The sequence below is a fragment of the Actinia tenebrosa genome, unplaced genomic scaffold (assembly GCF_029948245.1).
Source record: "Actinia tenebrosa isolate PJP-AT-01 unplaced genomic scaffold, QUT_ActTen_1.0 PGA_scaffold13__45_contigs__length_12533684, whole genome shotgun sequence".
Classification (NCBI taxonomy): domain Eukaryota; kingdom Metazoa; phylum Cnidaria; class Anthozoa; order Actiniaria; family Actiniidae; genus Actinia; species Actinia tenebrosa.
In genome coordinates, this window is record NW_028292573.1 from 8,661,532 (window position 1) to 8,686,284 (window position 24,753).

At 35.5% G+C, this 24,753-nt stretch overlaps 1 protein-coding gene and 1 long non-coding RNA gene across 4 annotated transcripts in view; one reads left to right on the plus strand and one right to left on the minus strand.

The window, feature by feature from the left end:
- Positions 1-24,753, minus strand: part of LOC116292296 (uncharacterized) — a 31,066-nt gene extending 6,313 nt beyond the window's left edge. For all 3 annotated transcript variants that reach the window (XR_016119514.1, XR_016119513.1, XR_016119512.1), the window contains exon 1: positions 24,618-24,753. This is a non-coding gene — a long non-coding RNA (uncharacterized LOC116292296). The remainder of the gene's footprint in view (positions 1-24,617) is intronic.
- Positions 11,804-13,961, plus strand: LOC116292295 (zinc finger protein 703-A). The gene is made up of 2 exons (XM_031699578.2): positions 11,804-12,061; positions 12,218-13,961. The coding sequence occupies exons 1-2, from the start codon at positions 11,915-11,917 to the stop codon at positions 13,442-13,444; spliced, it is 1,374 nt and encodes a 457-aa protein (XP_031555438.1). The 5' UTR covers positions 11,804-11,914; the 3' UTR covers positions 13,445-13,961.

The window sequence follows — 24,753 nt, forward strand, 5'->3', positions numbered from 1 at the left end:
GGGTTTGATCTGAGTTAGCCATGCCCTTGCTCAGATCAGCCCGGAGGTTGTCTCAGGGTATACCCTGCGAGCAGAGTCTCCTTTTAACTCCTCTACGGGCGTAGAGGAGTTAAAAGGAGACTCTGCTCGCAGGGTACTCAGGGTATTGATATTGATTTTAATTTTTTGTTTATAAATAAATAATTTGATGTAAATTTTGTTGGTTTATTTAGCTGAGATAACAAATACCTTAAATTGGATTTATTTTATCAAACAGTACTTGCTAATTTGTAATAACTGAACTGAGAAATTTTCCTTTGAGACAAGAATATGTTTTTGGTTGTAAACGAACCAGTTTCTCATCTCTCAGAATCTTGCATTTCAAACTTATTATGAGCTTTAAACTTATGAATATCGAAATAATTTACTTGAGAAATTTTTTTCAATGATTTCATTTTATTATTCAAAGGATTTTAGTTTACTAAGGTCCGTCGTTATTTTTATTTGATAAATTTTACTATTAAAAATATTGTGATTTCGAATCCAGAAATTTCGAAGATTTTTCGAATGTAGAAAAATAACGTAATAAATTCACCGAAAACAGTGTTTCAAGATTTGTTTCAAATCCGAGAATTATTCGATATTGGTTGACAGCTTGAGAGACTTCAATACATCATACGCTTGACATTGACATCTTTAGAACATGCCGACACTGCAATACGTCTACTTTTGATGGTACCGCTTGTGACGGTAGTTATATCGGGAAAAGCTTTGTAAATGCAATATCGCTAAACAGAAGCGCCTACGTTTTTTCTAAGATGATTTACGACCAATTCTCGAAAGATTATGTACTTAAAAGTTCTGAACGTGTTTATCGGTTATTAACCCTAAGCTGATAGAATTCCCTTATCAATCAAGACAGATGAAATGCCCAAGGCGATTACAATGTGTTAAACAACCCGCTTGGAAAGTTTTATTTCAAGAAGAAAGAGACGTTTGAACTATGGTACTTCGACTTCGTCTTGTAGATGTCTTTATTGGCTAAAAATTAGACATTGAATCTTTTGGAAACATATTCATGTTGCTGTTTATAATTCTTTATGAATGATTGAGCAAGGGGTTTTTTTTAGCATGTAACTAAGATGACAAAATTGTGCTCTAGCGGCTCGCTCGCTCATTTACTCATTCATCACTATTTTTTTGGTCCCTAAGCTTAAAGATGTTTAAACAAACAAAAAGAGATTGTAGATTAATGATTGCATTCTTGGATGTCAGAACGCTCAGCAACGAGCGAAACTTTTCTGTTTCTGAGTCATTATTTACATATTTATAGACAGACTTCAGTAAAGAAATAGACTGTCTCGTGCTGCAAGCGAAAGTGTCGAGAAAAAAAATTGCAACGAAGTAGAGAGAGGAAGAGGATCAAAAGAATAACAACAACAACTAGAAGAAGAAAAAGAAGAAGAAGAAGAAGGATAACGAGAAGAAGAACAACAACAATTAGAAGGAGAAGGAGAAGGAGAAGGAGAAGGAGAAGGAGAAGGAGAAGAAAAAGATGTTATCTGCATAGCAATAAGAAAAGCTGTATTTAATTTTTAAAAATTACTAAAATGGAAGAAATTTCGTTCAAAAAGGTTTTCTTCTACCGAGGACTTACCAGAACGAACACTAGGAAACCATATGTCTTCTATTTTGGCCTAAGGACATCTTTTATTATACAAGGAATGAAAGCACGTCTATTTGATTTATTAGAATAACAAGACAATGGGATGATTAGTTTTGTTAAACACTTTTTTATTGGAGCAAATGATAAATGACTTGGAAATTATAAACCATATTTTGTGTGATAGTGAATAGAGATCTGCCTCGGGGGGTATATATGAGAGTGTTGACATTTTAGGTTTTTCTTTCTAGACTGTCATTAATAATCAAAAGTAAAAATAGAAAATAGAAAAAGAAAGATTTTTTTGCTGGTAACATGGAGTCGTTGTAGCGTGTAAAACGTTTTTTAACCCTTAGAGAGAACTTTGTTTAGTAGAGTTGGAGAGTTGGAAATACGATCGGTAGTGCGATGATGAAGAAAGTGGTAAAGGTAAAGATTGTTGCCAAGACGATAACGTTGGGTAAAGCATGACAGGAACAGGGTAGGAGGTAATGAATTATGAGAATGAAGGTCTAGCCAAGGAGAAGGATAGTGTGATTATTTTGATGGTGACTGAAAAGAGGAGGAAATAGAAGAGAAGAGATGAGAGAAGAGAAGAGAAGAGAAGAGAAGAGAAGAGAAGAGAAGAGAAGAGAAGAGAAGAGAAGAGAAGAGAAGAGAAGAGAAGACGAGACAAGAGAAGACAAAAGAAAGATTATTTCTCATTTTAAACAAAAGCAACCAAAGAAAATCTATTTACCATGCATTGTTTCCAGATTCTTCCAGACCTATTTGGTGTAAATGTGATACTATTGATGTGTAAAAAAGAGAAAAAACCTCAATAACCGCTAGACAATTATAACCGAAATTAGTCAGTAGTCTCGTTAATGGCCACAGAAATAACGATCTAATTCAAGAGGACCGCATTTTGAACAAAATGAAGTCATAAAATTTCCATGTAAAAAAAAATTTTTTCACTTTTGCCTTATTGGGTGTCCAAAACACACCTCTGTACGAACCTCTGTTATACGAACACCTCTGTTATACGAACATTTGAATTTGAGGCCGCCCTTTTGGAAAAGGGTCTCATCTCATTCACTTCCCCTCACTCCCCCACTCTCTTCTTTCTCTCAGGATCAACTCACGTCTACTTCCCTATATACCGAATCAAAACATGGCGACCAATTTGAATGACTATTGCTCTGCACCGTCATAAAAAGGCAGCGAGGTGGTGGCGAAAGCATCAACTTTTCTTTACTTTTGCCTTAAATTTTAACATGGTAATGGGGTGTTCACAATGCAGTTTGTTTGCTTTTATTTATTTATTATTTGTATTTATTTATTTATTTATAAGCAATCTTCATGATACAGGCTGTCCAGCTCAGCCAACAGTCAACATGCTAGGATTAATTAAGGGCGTTCAATTCTGTAGAGTCATATAAATAGAATGTCACTCAGAGCATACAGTTTGCTGAAGTCATTAGTGTCACTAATGATGACTGGAAGGCCCGGCGTACAAAAATGGAGCCTATTTTTCATTCCAAGCTTTGATAAAGCGCACAATGAAAAGCCGGAATCTCTGGTTTTAATGGTCTCAAGTCGTTTTGGTCAAGCGATCAATTATAGTGTTCTGTATGTATACACTCAAAAGAGACATATTGGTCACAATAGGTAACTACATATAGGTTTAATGATAAAAGAGCAAATTTTACACCGTGAAAAGATGAAAAAACTTACTGGCATTTCGGACGCTAGTTATTCGTCGGTGTAAAAGAGAGTGAGGTGGTAGAAAGGAGTCGTGTATACTAAGAACAAGACAATAGAAACCAATGAGAACAAGTTGGTTTAGCCTGATCCTTAGCTTCTATACGACTCTCGTTATAATTTACCGCAAGGAATGGAGTTGCAAATTTACTGTGTAGTATTTAGCCGCATGAAAAATAATTTTTCGAATTAGTTAATTGCCATTTTTGAGTTTAGCAAGTTTTTGATTCGAGAGAGTTTGATTGACTTTGGGCTGATCTAAGCCAGGGCATGGCTAACTCACAGATTAAACCCTGAAACAACCCCTGGTCTGATTTAAGTCAGGGCATGGCTAACTCACAGATAGAACCCTGGAATAACCTCTGGGCTGATCTAAGTCAGGGCACGGCTAACTCACAGATTAAACCCTGAAACAACCCCTGGTCTGATTTAAGTCAGGGCATGGCTAACTCACAGATCAAACCCTGAAATTACCTCTGGGTAATGAGGTTGTTGTTACTGCTGCTTATATCGTTGTTGCTGCTGTTGTTGGTGCCGTTCTGTATTGAGTTGTATTGTATCATATTTTTAAGTGTATCAGCAAAGAACGAAACAATACTCAAGGAAATGTAGGACAAACCGATTTACCCAAAGCATTACACTATCTGGTTAATAGAACATGACGGGCAGCTAGGTAAGTATTTGCTAACATTGTAAACTGGTAATGAGATTCATTCAGCTGATTGATAGATACTCTCTGGTTGATAGCACATGACGGGCAATGTTTGCCTGTCATTGTAGTCTGGTAATGAGATTCATTCAGCTGATTGATAGATACTCTCTGGTTGATAGCACATGACGGACAGTGTTTGCCTGTCATTGTAGTCTGGTAATGAGATTCATTCAGCTTATTGATACCAAGCAATAGAACTCTCTCAGGTTGATAGCACATGACGGGCAGTATCAACAGGCCAACCATATTAACGTTCATGAGTTTAGGATTCAATTTTTATGAAGCTGATCACATATGAAGTTACTATGGTAACACTACATCAGCTATAATGAAGGCCATTCTTTTCATCAAAAATAAAAAACTCTAGTATTTCCACGGTGAATTCGTTTAAACCCTTTTAGAGCGAAAGTACGTTACCTCACCTTTCATTTGACACAATGCTAAAGCTTTCGGTACTACAGAATTACAAATACTGCGAATAAAAAACATTTCACAGTACCGAATTTCTAAATATTTTGACAACTGTATCATATTTGTATTTAAATGATAGGAAGAATACAGAATTTTGAAAACATTTTAACGTCTAGTGTCGAGTTATTTTAGAAAAAAGATAACGCGTGCGAACGATATTTTCGTGACGTCATCAAAATAAAAAAATTCAAGTTCTGGTTCTGCGCATGCTCGTGCACAACCTCGCGCGCGCGCGTACGAAAACTATATGGAGCCACCTTAATTAAGATCAACATGTTATCCTGAGTTACGATTATTGAGAACCTAGCCGAATAGACGCCGTATTCTGCGTCATTGAGCTCCAGTGTCACCGTGATGATTACTCTAGTACAATAGTAGAACAGCCCTCGCGATGGGATACCATTCTTGGCCAGCAGGTCTCAAGATATTGCTTTTCTATATCTGTAAACATTCATCTTAGAGATTAAAAATACCCTCTCGGCTGAAAGACTTTATCGTTTATCATTCCTTTTTGTTAACTAAACCGTGTCTGGATAAAAAGAAAATTGGCACACTTGAGATACTTGAATAGCATGAATACGACTCCCAAATATGATCTACTTTTGAGAATTGTCATGTGATAAGCGGCTCTTAACAAAACGTAGTTGGAAAGACGAAGTTAATGTGAAGGGCATTGGGTTGAAAGAGTGAAGGTTACTATTAATTATTAAATACTAGGCTAACGTTTATTATTTTATACCAACTTAAAATATCCCATCCTGAAACTTAGACATCGTTGACAAAAATGTCTTGCTGCAATTTGCCAGTATTTTTCGGGCTGCAATTTTAAATAAAGATCATTAGCTTAGAACGCTCGGGAAAAAGGGGAAACTGAAGTCGAACTAAATTAAACCATTTTGTGTGGTTTTTGAAATTAAATGTATGGTGCAAACGGCACACCCTTAACTGCGTGTGTTATTATGGCAATGGTAGCCAAAACTGGCTTCCAACTGAGCTTATTCAACGCTATTCCTCTCTTTATATTTCTTTATGCGTCGTTCTGTTTAATATAAATATTGTCTCGCGATGAACAGAAGCAACGAAGGTAGGTTTATTCTTTTTTCTTCGCTTTTCGATGGGATTCTTTCTCTTTCTAGAGAATTGATATCTTAAATAAGAATTTTTTATCTTTAAACTCGTGAATTTTGTGGTTTAAAAACCTAGAATGAATAGACAGATAACTATTATCACGGCTGATTCAGTTCTACTACTTATACATCAGAAACGATACATTATGAAATACCATAAAGTACCCGAAAATCAAAGTTAAAAACCGAAAAATATTACTCATAAACTTTGCTTAACAAGTCTAAAATAATGTATTCACGATGTTAATTTATTTTGTTTTCCTTTTAAAATGTTGTTATTTTTAGTATTGAATCGAAAAAACCTTTAACCAAAAACAAGCGAAGAAAAAAATAGGGCTTTAAGGCGGGACTAGGTATATATTTTAAAATTGATAAAAAATTGTTTGAACATCGAATATTTCTTTTGAAATTTTATGTTATTTTTAGTATAAAAATCGATAAAACGTTTGACCAACAACAAGCGAGAAAATAGGGTTTTAAGGCGGGACTAGGTATCATATATTTTAAAATTGATAAAAAATTGTTTGAACATAGAATATTTCTTTTGAAATTTTATGTTATTTTTAGTATAAAAATCGATATAACGTTTGACCAACAACAAGCGAGAAAATAGGGTTTTAAGGCGGGACTAGGTATCATATATTTTAAAATTGATAAAAAATTGTTTGAACATAGAATATTTCTTTTGAAATTTTATGTTATTTTTAGTATAAAAATCGATATAACGTTTGACCAACAACAAGCGAGAAAATAGGGTTTTAAGGCGGGACTAGGTATATATTTTAAAATTGATAAAAAATTGTTTGAACATCGAATATTTCTTTTGAAATTTTATGTTATTTTTAGTATAAAAATCGATATAACGTTTGACCAACAACAAGCGAGAAAATAGGGTTTTAAGGCGGGACTAGGTATCATATATTTTAAAATTGATAAAAAATTGTTTGAACATAGAATATTTCTTTTGAAATTTTATGTTATTTTTAGTATAAAAATCGATATAACGTTTGACCAACAACAAGCGAGAAAATAGGGCTGTAAGGCGGGACTAGGTATATATTTTAAAATTGATAAAAAATTGTTTGAACATAGAATATTTCTTTTGAAATTTTATGTTATTTTTAGTATAAAAATCGATATAACGTTTGACCAACAACAAGCGAGAAAATAGGGCTGTAAGGCGGGACTAGGTATATATTTTAAAATTGATAAAAAATTGTTTGAACACTGAACATTTCTTTTGAAATTTTATGTTATTTTTAGTATAAAAATCGATAAAACGTTTGACCAACAACAAGCGAGAAAATAGGGCTGTAAGGCGGGACTAGGTATCATATATTTTAAAATTGATAAAAAATTGTTTGAACATAGAATATTTCTTTTGAAATATTATGTTATTTTTAGTATAAAAATCGATAAAACGTTTGACCAACAACAAGCGAGAAAACACTGAGGGCTGTAATAATGTACTGAGTCATATCTATATATATATTAAATTGATAAAAAATTGGTTGATAAGTTAAAAGTCAAGGTTGATAACTGATAGTACCCTATGAAAAGTTGCTTCCTTTAACTGAAATGAGCTTCATCGTAACTCGTTTCATAGCACGAATATTAGATTGCATCTATGCCCTGAAGTCAAGATTACTATAGAAATAGAAAGCATATTGTCACATACAATAGTCCAATTTCTTCTATTTGAAGGCGGGCTTGAAAGAAACTGGTTTTTGAAGCCTAATCTTTGACAGAGCGCATTATCATCACTTCAGCGCTGTTCAACACCTGTTTCAATACAGTCGATTCGTGGGTTGACATCATGTCGTGCACCTCCTTTGAAATCGACTCTACCCAAGTGTGATCCTTTTTCATATGTTCCACAAGGCAATCTTCTCACTGTGCCCACCCCACTCATATACTTAGTGATCAAACAAACGGAAGCAATTTGACCGAGCTGCTTTCATAAAACAATCCATATGGGCAATAAGAATTTAATACCTGAACCTACTTAGATATCTTGTAGCTTCTTTTAAGAGGTAGTGGTAAATTAGAGCACTGTCGGTCTGTTTGGTGTTAAATCGACCTGGTCGATACGAAGAGGTTAGGCTGAATATCTATGATCGGAAACAAGAGGTACCTATAGTAAGTAATAAAAATCAATGATCTGACTGGACAATTAACCGAACTCTAAAGGCTTTATTTGTTAACAATGTACAGTCGCCTCGTCTTTATTCGTTCGCACAACACGATACTGCATTCAAACTTGTTTTCACAAAAGGCGCCAAATCGTTACTATCATTGACAGCACAGTTCTTTGAACTCTTAGACAAGTGTTAATATACATTTATTTCAAAGGAACTTCACGAAGTTAAGAAATGGCGCAGCGAGAGAGCATTAAACATGCACATGGAAAACCCAAACGCACACCAAGGAAGTATTTATGCTTTGTGATTCCCTCTCTCTGAGGATATAAGATATACTGGCGGGTAGGACGGAAGAGACATAGTCTCCAAATGACAGCTACTTTAGACTCGAAGTGTCAATATACTTGAACAACTGCTGGGATTATTAGAAAATTTGTCGGAATCGCGTGACCAAATTGACAAGCCCGATGATGAAACGGCGGCAAACCGCTACCTTCATAAAAAGGAAAAAAAGCTCACAGCTCCTCTCTGTTGGATAGAGATACTAATACAATGCACAAACAGGGCAGTATTTATGAATTTTCTTTTGAGTTGACAGCTTGTCAAGCAACCGCCGAATTAAAAACAACGCGTTTTCTTGTGCGGTACTTTCGCTTTCTTAAACCTGATAAATAACACGAGCCATTAAACCATCGCATATCAATCACTTGTATGAATCCTCTGTTATTACTCAAAATGATTTTCCTCTGATTATTAAGCGTACTATTTACTTCTTCAATCTTAATTTCATTTTTCAATACTGAAAGGAAAATACAAGTGATTAGGTGGTAGAGATCTTTCGCTTTGCCGCCACAAAGGGTAAAACTGATTGACTTTTTTTTGGAGATTGATCTAGGGACTAAAACGCAGTTAGCTATATATCATACGTCTGGTGAAAAAGTGAACGAATTTCCAGTAAATAATCTTAAGGTCTTAGAGATCGAACCAAAAAGAATTCAATAGAAAGCGTAGGCAAGAAAGGAAGGAGTTGTGAATTCTGATGAAAAAAAGATTCGAATTTTTTCAACATTTCATAGTCTAAACAAACGAGATTGAAAAATTGGATGTTTAAAACCGAAAGATGAGACGAAAATGGCAATGAAAATAGGATATGGGAATATATAGAATAAATGCAGGAGCGATAGTCGCCCTAAATTCGATCAAAAAGAAGACGCGACACTAGTTAATGCAAAGAGTATCTTATCTCGTTCTACCAACAAACTCCAAACACCCGAAAACAATATTGACCAATGGATCCCAAAACATTCTCTCTTACAGACACCTCAAGAAATACAAAATGAAGTTAAAGGGATAAATAGATTTAGTGAATAGATTTGGTTTAAGAGGACTTGATTTTTGAGATTCAAATTTCTTGGAGTTTTCGAGAGAGTTCTATAAGAAGAATAAGAAAAAAATAGTTTGTATAAAACCAATTCAGTTACGTAAGGATAATATTTTTGAATATGGATTTACTGGCAAAGACAACCGGAAATGTCGATTTTTTATTGTTTTAAATCTAAGAATTGTACAAAACCTTGTACATACAAACCGTAGAAACAAGGTAAATCAATTCGTGAAAGGTTTAGTAACGATGGAGATAAATACTGTTATAAGAGGTCAGTTTGTATCTGAATAGATGCTTCTTTGTCGTGTCAACTAAACTACAATGCTGCAATACAAATCTTCACTTTATCACAATGGAAGGTATTCAAAGCCACCTCGGTCTTTACATTTCAAAAAGGCTTAAACAAAACACTTAAAAAGCAAGAACGCGTCACGAAGGAGCCAGGCTTTATTTCATAGGTTTCTTTTATGAAAAAACTTGCCGTGCAGATCGCTTTGAGTCGAGTTGGCGCCTATCAGTCGATAGCACATCACGTCAATGTTAACTCATATCGTCGTTGGCAGACAAGGTACTTGAATTAGAGCGATGTTTCCGAGCGTTGACAGGTTTGACATGAGCGGCGCTTTTTGAAGTTGAGTTCAGCCGATTAATAAGCGCTGCCCACTCATATAAAAGACGATCGACCGACAGCTACTTGATTGACGTCTCAGCGCGCTAATGAGGTATTTATTCTTGGCTAGAACTAATGGTGTTTTTAGACTGATGGCCTCCCATGTTCAAGAATGAATTATTCAGCACGCGGCTGTCCTTAGTGCTGCAGATTACTTTCTATTATGTCTGTTTGTTTGATAAAGAAATGTGTGATAGGCCGTTCGTGTGATCGTATGAGCCAAGGTTCTTCAAGATGATCTTAGAGGGATTGGTTAAAGTGGGTTGAGATTCGGCTTAGCGAGGCTCTTCCTTTGAAGTCCATCCCGCGTATGTCAACTTGACAACTGGGCCGTAATGAAAGCTAGCTTAATGAAATGACAAGATAAGAACTGACAGTCGGATGGGATATTTGACATTCACGGCGGCCGCTCATTGTTTGTTTTTGATTGCTTTAGATAACCTGCCAAAAACGGGATGAGATGGGACCGTGAAAAACAAATTACACAGCATTTTTGTTTACATTGTTAGTCCTTTCCTCACTTCAATGTATAACTTCGAAATAATAACACGTATTATTCAAAGGCGACCGCAAGTAGATTGTCCACCGCGCGATAACACTATTACCTTAACAGACCCGCGATTCTTCCCTATCTGTCAAGGAACTCGCGAACGAAAGATGGCCGTTCGAATCGAAAAAGGACGACGAAATGAGCCATGCCTCCTACACCAAGAAGAAGAGTCACTTTTTTGTCTCAATAACTCATCTGTTTTCGTTGTAGATAAACTGTCCGTCCTTGGGTTTTGTTTACAGAGCTATTCTAACTTTTCTCCTCCAGCTGGCGTTCAGGCCAAACTTCTGTCAACTAGTTGTCTACAATCCATTGACATGAAAATCAAAAATAAACAAAGGGGGGTATTGAACATTTCCATGACACTCTAGAAATAGAATGCGAGCTTGATTAAGAACAGATATCACGAATGATTCTCTTAGCAAAGCAGAAAACTTTCTTGAGGTCTACGCCATCATTCCAGCCTTTATCACCACTAATAATCATCTCTATAATTTCAAAATTAACTATGCAAATAAAGCTAGACTTTTAATTATTCGGACGGCTTATATATCAAGCTAAAGAGATCTCAAAAACACAGGACAGTTAAGGTAATAAGCGGCCGTATAACTCCACAGCAAAGCAATGAATACTAACACGAATTTGTCAGGCGCCCGAGTGACTAGTGAGCCTTGAGTTAATAGTTTTCGAATGGCCTTTGGTGTCTCTTTGACATGCCCGTCACGGCCATTAGACTTGTCAACACATTATCTAATCTCTGATTCTAATACCGCAAGCGCCTGTAGCTCTCTCAGTGATGGATAGCATGATAAGATAACATGCTCAAGTGTCATAAGATCAAACAGCGCCGAAAAACAAACACAGCGCTGAAAGCCGCTCTGCTGAGAACTTCTATTTTAGGTCTTTGCGCTGGACCTATGAGTGGCAAAGATTCGAGAAGCCAGCCACCAGCTTTTTCCTTTCTTTGATATCCTTTCGTGTACACAAAGCCGACAAAAGGAACCTTTTAAACATACAACCAACACCGCGATTCAAAATGACAACTAGCATTGCACTCACTTCAACACATAACACAAGACAATAGCTGACAAAAATAATTGACGTGATTGACAGCTTGATTGATTAGGACCCGTAGGTTGACACTTTAGGTGATCCGCTACTTAATTAACTTCTGTGCTCTGATTGGTTGGTTACAAAATCATCTATCAATATCCTATATGGCCAATTACTTCAGTGTCTAAGTATGACAAGCCTGTCACACTGATTATCCAATCAAATAGTGAAATATCGCTAAGGAAGCAATTTGATTGGAAGGCGGCAAAACTCCTCTAATCTTGCCAATTCATTTATGAGTGAAGTGAGCGCAAGCTTTGTCTGAAGTCGGCTTGTTTCTTCTGGATCTACCTACACCTTTCATTGTGTAGTATTTAATATTTCAGTAGAGAGACCGCACACACACACACTCTCCACAGATATGCCTACGAAGACTTTCGGTCTTCGACCAGTTGAGCATTCTGAAAATCTTTCTCAAGGAAATCGAGTTCCACTGGAGGCTTTACAAATGTTGACCCAAAGTGTCTCCAAGTGTAATCAAGATTATATACAGCCACTTCCTCTGAAGGTAGAAATAATATATATTCTTGACTAGAAGTTTCTGGCGTGAAGGCTTTGGATTTGGCCGTGTTATCAAAGTACACACAAGTCTACCGCTCACTGCACCCGATCAGAGCTGTTTTTCCCAAATACTTGATATACTAACTCTTCTTGTACTTTACAGGACGATGAACAAAAGAAGTCACCCTTGGCACTTCTGGCGGCTACGTGTAGTAGCATCGGCAAAGCTGAACCCGCAAAAACAGCGGAACCCGAGCGAGATAACACATCACTTTCAACCAAGATAAGCTCGGACGAAACAAGATCCTCGTTCAAACCTTACAAACAAACCGGCGAGAAAGGAGAAGAAATGACAGAGAAAGCAAGTTTTCGCACTCCAAGTAAGGAAAATACTTCCCGTGCATCTCCAACTGATACTAAGGATGAACCAAGTAAATTAACGGGCTTTCCGTACTCAGTAAGCGAAGGTGAAGGACATTGCGGATTTGTACATTCTCAGGCAAGTCGTGGCTGTGGCTTAGTCGTTGAGTCAGGACAAGCTGGACAAAACTTGCAGTCACTACACAAGGAATGCGGTGGAAATTGCTCTCATCCTTCAACTCTTATACCATTTAAAGGGTCTTTGCCTTATCCTCCGGCCCTGGTGGGGCTAGAACAGTCGGCACTTAAATCCCATGGAATACCTACATCACTGGGGAGTATAGCCCCGATCTATCCTCAATGTGCCTGTGTTTTCTGTTCCCCACACGGAGAAAGTGCTGCTGCTGCTGCAGCTCAAGGGATTCCACTACCCCAGGCTTCATCGAGACCGTTACAGCTACATACACCGGCTACTCCATACGTGGATTATCTTCAGCGAACAATCTGTCGGGATGCAAACTGTACGAACTGCAGGGCTCAAGTGAGTCCATATGGACTTGCCAGCCCAGTGCAACAATGTGGACCTCATTGTGTTCAGTGTGAAAATATCAAGACTCCAGAACAATCTTCAACTCCCTATTCGTGTTTCTATCCACATAATCTAGCTATGTTTAAGAGCACTCAAGATGAAGCGCACCCCTACGTCTGTAACTGGGTTTCGGGAGCTAAACACTGTGGGAAATCCTTCTCTACTTCAGAAGATCTTTTCCAACATCTTCGAAGTCATACACAACTTGGAAATTCGGTCAGTCCTCCGGTTCCTCAACCAGCCCCGTCTTGTAATGTTCATGGTTGCCCTTGTAAGCTTCAAGGAAGCCAAGCTTCTCTTCATGCATCACGCTATCGACCATATTACTACAAGCCGTCTGTAATTCCAAGTCCACCTACAGCTCCTATAAGCTGTTATTCTACGTCTCCTTACGGACCTATTCATAGCCTCGCGTACGACCCACATCGATTATTCAAATGAAAAGACTAAACTTAATTCAAGATATTCAAACTGTATATATAGAATAGAATTAATAGGGAAATGTCCTATTGTATTTAGAATAAAAATAGAACATTGGAACAGTAAGTGTAGTCTATTATGGAGAATTGTAGGTACGCTCAAAAAGTGAAACTTTCAAGTAGATGTACGATTTAGTAGTTTTGGAAACTAATTTACACAGTTAATAGTTATATATAGATAAGAATAAACCCCAAAGAAGCAATCAAGAACCATAGTAATTTGAAGTCATATCGCAAACGAAGAGGGAAAATATATACAATTAGGTGAAAAGGGTTTCAGATTCTCTAAAATTTGTGGACTTTTTTTTGTGAATGTGTGAATTCGCCTCTTTTTGTACAAATGTATTTCCGACAAAGTCAATAGACAGACTCTGTTCGTTTTAGGGTCTTCGTGTTTGATTGAAAATATTAGCGCGCGACATGTAAAAAGTACCGTACTTGGTCAAAATAATGAATAAAACATGCTTTCCTCATTTCAACTTCGAATTCTAGTTGTATTTTGCGTCTCGCGATATGGAACGCTTAGCTATCGGCATCGGGATCTTTTTCAAACCTCTTTGGTGCTTTGTACAGTGATATCGGGTAAAATCCTTATCAACCAAATTAAAACTACTAGAGGAAAAAAAGATGAGCCTACAAAAGTCTGATAGTTGACTACGCTAGCTCGCGCGAACAATATTACAAAGAGAAAAGTGCTGCAGGCAAAATAGAATCATAGGTGGAACAGATCTCCGTCATTCGGAATCTCTTGGTATTTTGAAGGACCTTTTGAGCTAAGAAGGGTGATTGACAGATCATAGGCTGCTGTCATTAGCGCGTGATCTATTCCATCACTTTAGGAGTGGCACTTCGACAGCCTCAAAGGAAGCGACACCTTAAATCATATTTACGAGTTCCCCCAAACGCCAGGGAAGTTCTCGAGAGAGTTTCAATTTTCGGGGCTTGGGTGAAAACGACCACGACCATTTATTTATTTATTTTGACATATCTTTGCACACGTTTCGCACACGATCGATTACCAGCTGTCAATCAAAGTGTCGCGTATCCAGTCGCCCGCTGCGAAAACCAATCTAGTGTTGTCCGCGCTGGGGAAATGAACTGTCAAAATGAGATTTCTAACTGAAAATTAAATGAATATTTTTGCGTTGATCTAGCTTAATGAGATAACATTAAAAACTGTAAATCATTTGTAGTTAAAATAACGCCGCATGTCAGAACTAGACAAAGACTCACGTCGGCTAGTTGGCAAGTAATCGAACCGAGAGAATATGAAAAACAAAAATTACTCCTTTGAGAGCATGCCGGCAATTTTGAGCCTTTATGAAAGACGGTTTATAAGAGAGCCGTCATAAGTCGCGCTAACAAGAAAGTCCAGATTTCTATCTTCAAGTGTATGGTAATGTGATTGGTTTTGAACTCATTGCCTTAGACAATGCGGTTCCCGACGAGGCTTACACGATACGGGATTATGTGGACAACTTTATTTGCAACTTTGAGTGACAATTGAGAGCGAAATTACTAAGATTTTGCTCATATTTGACGAATACTGTTTGAAGTCGGTACCCGGGACACGGGATCAACTTGTCAAACTTTAGGTATTAACGAAATCCTTTGAGATTGTTATTGTTAAAGGAATTATCTCAAAATGAAAGACAGCTTTGATAGACGTCGGAAAGATCAAACGCAAGGTTCAGCTAAGGTTTTTCAGTTTCACAAGCTCTGATTGTCTGGCTCATCACCTCGAAAACCGCTTGAAAATTTGAGTAATATAAGTAAGATCTGGCTTAATTGGACTCACAAATCTTTTCAATGAATTCTCGTGAGCTTGATTTTAGATTTAATAAAGCAATACCAATCTCTGGATTGACTCAGATTCAATGACGAATGTGGGTTAGATTCAGTCATAGGCGGCTCTTGCTTGTCTGTCATACGGAATTTCATTCAACTGATAAAGTTGACACGGACAGTCAAGACTAAAATCAGGCAAACTGCTGAAGGCTGGTGCATTCCCTTAAAAAAACAAGCCGTTCTCAACCAGAGAATCATTTCGTGACCTCCTATCTCCGATACATTTGAAAACGCTAGACGTTTTCCCTCAAAGGGTAATTCAGCTGCCTTGATGTTTGTTTTAAAACTATGAACAAGGCCGGAGGCAGGAGTACTTAGTATTTCTGTTAATGGGCAAATAGACTAAATCTCGTTATTAACTTGGAGAGCGCGAATCACTTCTAATCCCTACGTACGAGACAGGCATTTCCCCTATTCAGTGCTTTCAAAAGTGCCGATAGCTTAATACATGTGGAGCAAGTCGACATATTTGCATTGACTATACCACACTCTCTTCCTCTTTGTAAGATCCAAATCAACAAGCTGTCTCATTTTTGATAAGAAGACAAGGGTTATCATCGCTAAAGATATTGCAGACTCAGCTCAGTCGAGGATCACACTTCTCTTTAAACTCTTTTAACCTGCCGGCAATTTACAGTCGATTTTTGTGATAAATTTTCTGTTGGAATTTATTAATTTTCATTTTGAACTTCCCGTGAGACGGAAAGGTAATCTAGAAGCATTTATCACTATATATGAAGACAAACAAAGGAGACTGATAGATTTTAAATCTTGGAACTTCTGGGCTATTGATGTCGTTTGGTGGTTTCCGAAGGTCTTTGTCTATCGGCTCAGTTTTGTCGTTTCGCAACAGGAAAAGGAGAGCGGAGGGAAATGTGGTAGATTTAAACTGCGCTTCGAAATAAAAAAGGGAAAGGATAAAACGAAAAGAATTTTAAAAAGTAATGGGAGGAAAGAAAAGGGAGGAAGAGAGAGGGTGAAAGAAAGAAAGAAAAAACAAATAAAATAAGAAAGAAAGTATGAGTAAGAAACTCTGTAACTTTGAGAGAGGAAGAAAAAAAGGATTTAATAGGGCTCTCTTTAAAATAGTTCTGCTATATGAGACATTCCTGTATAAATATTGTTAAAATACATAAATAAAGAGTGAGAAAAAATAAGAAAGAAAGTTAGAAGAAAGTAAATGAAGAAAACTAGAAGAAAGAAAGGAAGAAAGAAAAGAAGAAAAGAAGAAAGGAAGAAAGGAAGAAAGGAAGAAAGGAAGAAAGGAAGAAAACTAAAAGAAAGAAAGGAAGAAAGAAAAGAAGAAAGAAAGAAAGGAAGAAAGGAAGAAAGGAAGAAAGGAAGAAAGGAAGAAAGGAAGAAAGGAAGAAAGGAAGAAAGGAAGAAAGGAAGAAAGGAAGAAAGGAAGAAAGGAAGAAAGGAAGAAAGAAAGAGAGAAAGAGAGAAAGAGAGAAAGAGAGAAAGAGAGAAAGAAAGGAAGAAAGAGAGAGAGAGAGAGAGAGAGAGATGTCTTTTATTTAATCTCGGGAAATTTCATCAATGTACAAATTGGTTTTCATGAAAACCGAGTTCATAGGTAATATATATAAAAAATTAATAATAACGTTAAGAATATATAGACAGATTTATGAAATAAATTCTCATCTACCCCCCAAAAATATTATAGTAATTAAAGTGTTAAGGACCAACAGACGAAAGATTCCTCTTAAAAGATTTTAAATTATTGGACAGTCTGACACTTTGGGGTAACGAGTTCCACACTTTTGCACCGTCATAAGAGAGAGCTCTTTTTAAAAACTCAGTGCTGGGTTTCGGTAACTTTAAGCACTTCTCTCTACCACGAAAATCGTAGGTATTTTCTTGAAAATAAAAGAGTTCCCTTACAGATTTTGGTGCAAGTGCATTTAAAGTCTTAAACATCATTATTGCTTTATGCTCCTTTCTTCTTCTTTGTAAGCTTTTCCAGCCTAAAGAAGTTAAAATATCACTAGATCTGACATCGTAGCTGCTTTTTGTTATTATTCTTGCAGCTCTATTTTGCATTTTTTGCAATCTTTCAGCAGACGTTACTGGTAAATTATCCCATACCACGTCACAATAGTCAAACCAAGGTAAAACGAGAGCCTCATATATGGTAATAGCTGTCTCCAAGGGGATGTAATCGCGGACTCGTCTTATGCCACTCAATCCAGAGGATATTTTTTTACAAATGTAATCAATATGAGCAACCCAAGACACCCGTTCGTCAATCACAACACCCAGAGTTTTTGCTGTAGAGACTCTAGTAATTGGTTTGCTATTTAAATATATGTGTGGTTCGGAGGTAATTTTTTTCAATTTATCGTCAGAAGCAATAAACATGTGCTCTGTTTTAGCTGAATTTAAGCTAAGTTTGTTAGCTTTCAACCAGTTATGAATATTGGAAATATCAGCGTTCACCTCGTCAAATAGAGTCTTTTGTGATGTGCCACAAGTGGTGAGACTTGTGTCATCAGCATACATTCTAGCATTTGAAAATTTGACACTATTTGGCAGATCGTTTATATAAATAATAAATAATAATGGCCCAAGGATTGAGCCTTGAGGGATGCCGCAATCGAGTGTTCTAGAGCTAGATAAGGTATGGTTTATGTAGCATCTCTGACTACGATCTGTGAGGTAAGATTTGAACCACTTTATCGACTCTTCTGCAATCCCATAATAGTATAATTTTTGGAGAAGTATAGAGTGATTTACTGTGTCAAAAGCTTTTTAAAATCTAGGAAAGTGACACAGTTCAATTTACCTTCATCCATATTGGTAAGCCACTCCGTTGTGGCTTCTAGGAGTGCAGTAGTAGTCGAATGAAGCGGTCTAAATCCCGACTGCTTTTGAGAAAGTAAATTATTTGAGTTTAGATACTCATATAACTGGTTAAAAACTATTCTCTCGAAAATCTTAGCAATAGTAGGTAAGACCGAAATGGGACGGTAATTATTCAAATCATCTTTGTCATTAGCTTTATGAATTGGCGTAACTTTCGCAAGTTTCAAGCCGTTAGGAAAAATCCCTTTATCAACTGATTGATTGAATAGCTTCACTAGTGATTGACTTATTACTGGTGAAGCAATCTTGATGAAATGAGATGGTATACCGTCAAGACCTGTCGCTTTTTTAACGTCAATAGAATTAATGATTTTCATAAGTTCATCAACTGATGTGTGTCGTAAGGTGAATGTTGAGCCAATTCTAATTAGATAATCATTATAAGCAGTCAAAGAGAGAAAGAGAGAAAGAGAGAAAGAGAGAAAGAGAGAAAGAAAGGAAGAAAGAAAGAGAGAAAGAGAGAAAGAAAGGAAGAAAGAAAGAAAGATAGATAGAAAGAAAGAAAGAAAGAAAGAAAGAAAGAAAGAAAGAAAGAAAGAAAGAAAGAAAGAAAGAAAGAAAGAAAGAAAGAAAGAAAGAAAGAAAGAAAGAAAGAAAGAAAGAAAGAAAGAAAAAACGAAGAAAATAGTTAATGGAAAGAGCGAGAAATACCATCCCAAGAAAAGATCATAATAATTCCCAAGAGTCAAATAAACTTTCCCAGTAGGTCGCCCCTTGATAACCGTAAATAAGATGTTCAATATATTTATTTGAAATCAGCAGGACACCTAGTCCCAAGGCGGAGAGGAAAGACCCAAACAGCGATTGAAGGTCTATAACTGTGTCTACAAAGTATTTATGAACAGTACTTTAATAAAAAAATGTCCTTGTTTTTCTTTATGAGCGGATATTTGTGTCAGATAAACGGCCAGCAATGATCACGTCATCCAAATAATCAATAAAGGAGAAAAAAAATTCAGGGATTTCACTCTCTTATCAATTGTCTGCAAAAACCGCCCTTTCACAAAATCTGAAGCTAGAATGATTTTTCTTAGCAAAAGCAACTTTTGATTGACAACTTTGAGAGATTTAAACGAAAAGTGTTGACATTAAGAAAGCAACATTTTCTGGGCAGTTAGATATGAGAAGTCAAAAACTTCATTAAATATCTGCGCCTTAATTTAAATTCATATTTTATTATTTCGACTTATAAAATAATGATAAAACTTTTTCTAGGATTGTTGAAAGAAGATGAAAAACTTTATCAATTTTTTTTAGTTACTCATGTACAGAAAATACAAATTTATCTAATACTAATAGATTTGAAAAAACGTTTTTTAAATGTTAAAAAAAACTCTTAAATTATTATTTCCCCTTATAAAATAATGATAAAACTTTTTCTAGGATTGTTGAAAAAAGATGAAATACTTTATCAAATTTTTTAAAAATATTTACTCATTTACAGAAAAGACAAATTTATTTTTTTTAAATACAAATAAATTCGAGAAAAAATATTTTTAAATGTTAAAAAAACTCTTAAATTTTTATCCCTAGAAAATGTAACCTAAAAGAAATTAAAAAGATTGTAAAAATGTTAATCAGATTCTTTCCACTTGGATTAAATCCTTATTTACTCAATTTTAAGATTATTTAAAAGATATATATAATATTAGAAAAATATTCAATCTTAATTCTAAACATTTTACTTTTAAAAGCTTAAAGAGATTATATTTTTCTTCTCGAAAATTTGCCAGTATTTTTAATTTCAATAATTAAATCCTTAGTTATTTGATACCAGAAATTATACCCTTTTTTATTGCAAAATCAGAAGAAAAATATTTAACCCCTTTTTTAAAAGCTATTATTTAAAATACTCTACTTAGAGGATATATTTAGAAATATCAAATTTTACTAAGATAATGATTTTTGATGAGCATTTAAATTAAAAAGCTATGAAGTATTTCAAATCTCTAAAAATAATAATAATAAGTTTTACAATAACCTGTTCTGAGTTAATGAGTTAATAATTATAATATTATGATTCTTCAAGGAAATTTTAAAAATGCTGTTTACTTCCTCAAAATTAAATTTTTGTTTAAAAAATAAATTTTCTTAAGTTATAAATTTTTTTTAGAGCAGTACTTAAAAATAATATAAATTTATATATTGTTTTTATATACTAGAATATATATATATATATATATATATAATCATAATTATTTTAAAAATCATTCTTAATGGTAATTATAAATTTCCCACATATTTTTTAAATATTACTCAAAACTTTCAAAAACTATAATATCTTTGATAAAGTATCTATTTTCTACTTTACCTCTTTAGCATTCTTGCCATTTTCCATTTGTTTTTAACTAAAATTTAGTAGTTTATTTAAAGGTGACTGCCCTCTTCAAAGTACTTAAGAACAAATTAAAGTATTTTGTCATTGTTTTGTGATAACAAGGCCTTGATGATAAACAAGTTAAATGCTTTCATTGTCAGCTTTACTAAAACAAGCCATTCACAAATGAATAACCTCTTGCTTATATAATTTTTTTCAAAAACAAATTTTATGCAATTATTATCCTTTCAAGCAAGTAAATATTTTTTCAAGAAAACTTTTTGGGCTAGTCTATTTTCGTTGTCTTCCCCAAAAATAACTCAATACTTCCTGTTTTTGATTCATTTCAAAAGTTAAAAAGAATTGCCCTATTTCACTATGACGTCACTGCTTGTTTATGTGGGGGATAGAATCTCCAAATCCAATAGAAAATTCAACAAAATTTGCTCCTAGTGAAACAGTTTAATCTAAAATGGCCTGGTTTTCAGACTTAATATGTGTTAATATGTACTAAAAAATATTCTGAGCATTTGCTGGCTATTCTACTTCTCTTCGTGGACTGATACGGGCTTTCGAACCATTTTTGGTGAATTTGCGTTGAATTGATTCCCTTCGATGACCATGTTCCTTTGCGTTTAAACAATAGGTTGTTTTGATGTGGCGTCATAGTGAAATAGGGCAATTGAAATTAGAATCATACAAAAAATTAATTTAAAGTCTAATTTCAGCTGTTGAGTTGCAATTCTTAGGTTAAATTTGACTCTGACAGCCTGACTCTTCACACATGACATTGTGAATAGGTCACTCGCATTTATATAGAGTCATTTACTAACCACTACCAGAATCCATTGCACACTTTCTTTTGTTCAGTTAATTAGTGCCAAATTGTCTTACTATTCTCATGAAGAAATACAAATTGGAATAAGAAAGAAAATTAACAAAGCATTTTGGTAGTGGTAGTGAAATGCTGCCATATAAATGGCATATTAATGGTACTGGCAGATTGTTGAGTGTAACTTGATACGATACTTGGGGTAGCCTGCCATTGACTCAACTCACATCCTGCCCAGCTGGGTATAAGCTGAGTTTAAACTACAGAAAATAATTAGCTTGTGTAGATAGGTGATGGGTCATTTTTTATCGGGGAAGGGGTGGGGGTGGTGGTATTTGCTTAGTAACCCATACTAGAAATCTGACCTCCCTTCTTCATTGTTGTGTAAACAGAAATAACCCTTCCCTTGGTTTCCATTCTTTTTTTGTAAAATTAAAGTGCTGTCTGACTCGGGCTTGTTGGCTTCACAAAGGGGGGTTCCAATTTCATTTACTGAGCATAAAGAACATGATTGGCAAGATCTCATATAGAAATAGTCACTATGTACAACCAGTGCCATTATTTTAACAGGTGTTTGGGGGAAGGGGGATATTTACTGGTATCTAGCACTAAAAGCAATAAAACTAGGCCAGGTTATACGAAGCCTGGATAGCACTATCTGGCGGATATTAATCCTTATCCAGTGGGTAAGTCGATGCTGTTATCTAATAAATTTATCCACTGGATAAGATTTATCCGTCAGATCTATGCGCTATCCAGGCTTCATACAACTTCATACAATTTGCTTGATGTTTTACTGTGCTATACCATGGAATATCTTACTTGTCACTTACATTATTATTATCAAATGTAAGAAGAAATACAAAAATACCCATACGTCTCCTCCATGGAGGGGGATTGGACTTCCAAGGGGTGGGGAGGGTCTGAGGAGGGTATATTGTGTAGTACCAGAAAATATCCATACCTCCCCCATGGAGGGGGATTGGAATTTCCCAGGGGTGGGGAGGGTCTGAAGAGGGTATATTGTGTAGTTCCAGAAAATAACCATACCTCCCTCACAAAACTAAATGGTTCTTCAACCAAACTTTTTAAAATATTTTTGAGGGGGGGGGGGGGGGGGGGGAAGGGGGGGAAGGGGGGTGTTACTCTCATATAATGAAAGGCAGGGATAACTGTTGTATCTTTTAGGGGTTTGAAAGTCACTTCCTCTCTTAATGGTGAAAAAAGGAGAAGCTATTGGTTATTAGCACGTGTGGTATCTTGTACAGACACATGGTTTTTGGCCCAGACATTAAACTGGATGTCAGTTATCAGTTTTATACCCAGTGTATTTGCAATAAATTCAATAATTTTTTTTGGTTTTAAATGATTTATCTTGTGTTTTAAAGTGCGGGTATCTTTTAGGGATAAAATTAGACCAGGACCACTCCCAACCTCTCTCTTTTAGGAGTGCAATTTATTTCTTCAACATTAAAAATGATGGGGATATTTTCGTATTAAATTACCTATATCTCTGCCGTTTTTCACTCTATTCGCTCTGATATTTTACACTATATCTTATCTTGCACCATATCATATTTTGCAACATATCATATTTTTACTTGCAGTTTTTGTTAGAGCGGATGCAATTAAACCGTGAAATAAAATCAAACTAAATACTAACTAATAGTATCTATTTAGTGACTAATAGTTGCTATCACTCAACCAGAACATTTATTATACAAAGACAAATACAGAAGAGACCTTTTGTGTCTTTTGTTTAATAAATGTTCTGGTTGAGTTATATAGCAACTATTAGTCACTAAATAGATACTATTAGTTAGTATTTAGTTTGATTTTATTTCATGGTTTAATTGCATCTGCTCTAATGTCCAAAATCCTAAATGTCCTTAAAAACAACTTTATGACATCATTATTTCAGTACTGTATCCCATGGCCATTAGTTGTTTCAGATATATTGTGATATTTATCAAATTTATGTTAATGAAGTATATGTTTATACATTCTTTACAGTTTTTGTTTAAAATTTAAAAAAAAAATTTTTTTACTTGATTATTGCTATTTTACTAGAGTTAATTAGCCCTTTATGGGTATTTTCAGTTATCTCTTACAAAACTAAGTCTAGTATTAATGTATGATAATTAATTTATATATTGTGGTACCAAATAAGCTATTCATAGGGTGATCATGTGACTCAAAATCACTTGAGATATAAATAGCAATGAAATAGCCACCATGTTCATTGATATAACAAGAGAAGCTAATGAGGAATGCTTTGTTATTGCCAACCAAGATGGCCGGGGGGGAAGGGGGAGGGAAGTCCGCCAGGATTTGGGTAAGGGTGTTCCACTGGGATCCTGAAAGGGGTACCCTGTTAATGGCGAAAAAACTCAAATTTGTAGACCCTGTTTCCTGTTTCAATTATCATGTCACCTCACGTATTGTTTTTTTTACGACCATAATAACCAGTTTCGGTCAATACGAAAGTAGAAACCCTGAATATGACAGGAAACTCAGGAAGAACTTGGAACTTGAGTGAAATCACATACCCTGTTTATGACAAGAAGCTTGAAAAACCATACCCTGTTCAGCAGATCATCACCTTATAGTCCATATATGGGAGTACCCTCCCCCCCCTCCCCCCAGGCCAAGATGGCAGCTATGATGTAACATGTATCCCAAGAACAGTCAATTTCATTGTCATTATTTGCTATTGCTGGTTTTCAATCATTCCCAAGAGAATGAAATAACCAAAGACACGGTGGCCATGTTGGAGGATATAACAAGAGACTAATGACGAATCTTTTGTTTAATTCATCCAACATGGCGGCTATGAAAACCATCAACACTCTAAATTGTGATAATCTTTTGTTATTTGCAGCTGATTTTTAAAACTATTATCCAACATTTATTTAATTTGTTTATCAGAGTACGTATATAGAGGGTCTGGAAGGGGTAAAATGAGAGCTAAGATTTGCCTTACATATTTTACAACTCAAATCATTTGCATAAATGGCGGGAAAATCGTGCGGAACTAATTCCATTAGGTGACAACATTCAAAGACGCATGAACCAAGCCGAATAAACCCGAATACAGATAAAAGATTTTATAAAAAGCCATTTGAATTAACGTGCTATCACAAAATCTCTAGATAAGGTGTTTATCAGTTTGGTTAATACAAATGATTAAAGAAAGTTAGACAAGTTAAGCCATAAAACCGCGACCGTTTTAAAGAAAGAAGCGGAATATTTTTTCGTGAACTTCCAACTTACCTCAAATTTTGATCGTTTTTCTTTGCTTTACGGCGAGAGAGGTCCTCTTATTGATATTTTCTTTGCTCTGATGTCTTATTTTGTGGGGAAGAAGCGGACATTTAGAGGAAACTTTCAGCCATTTTTTATCCTTTCT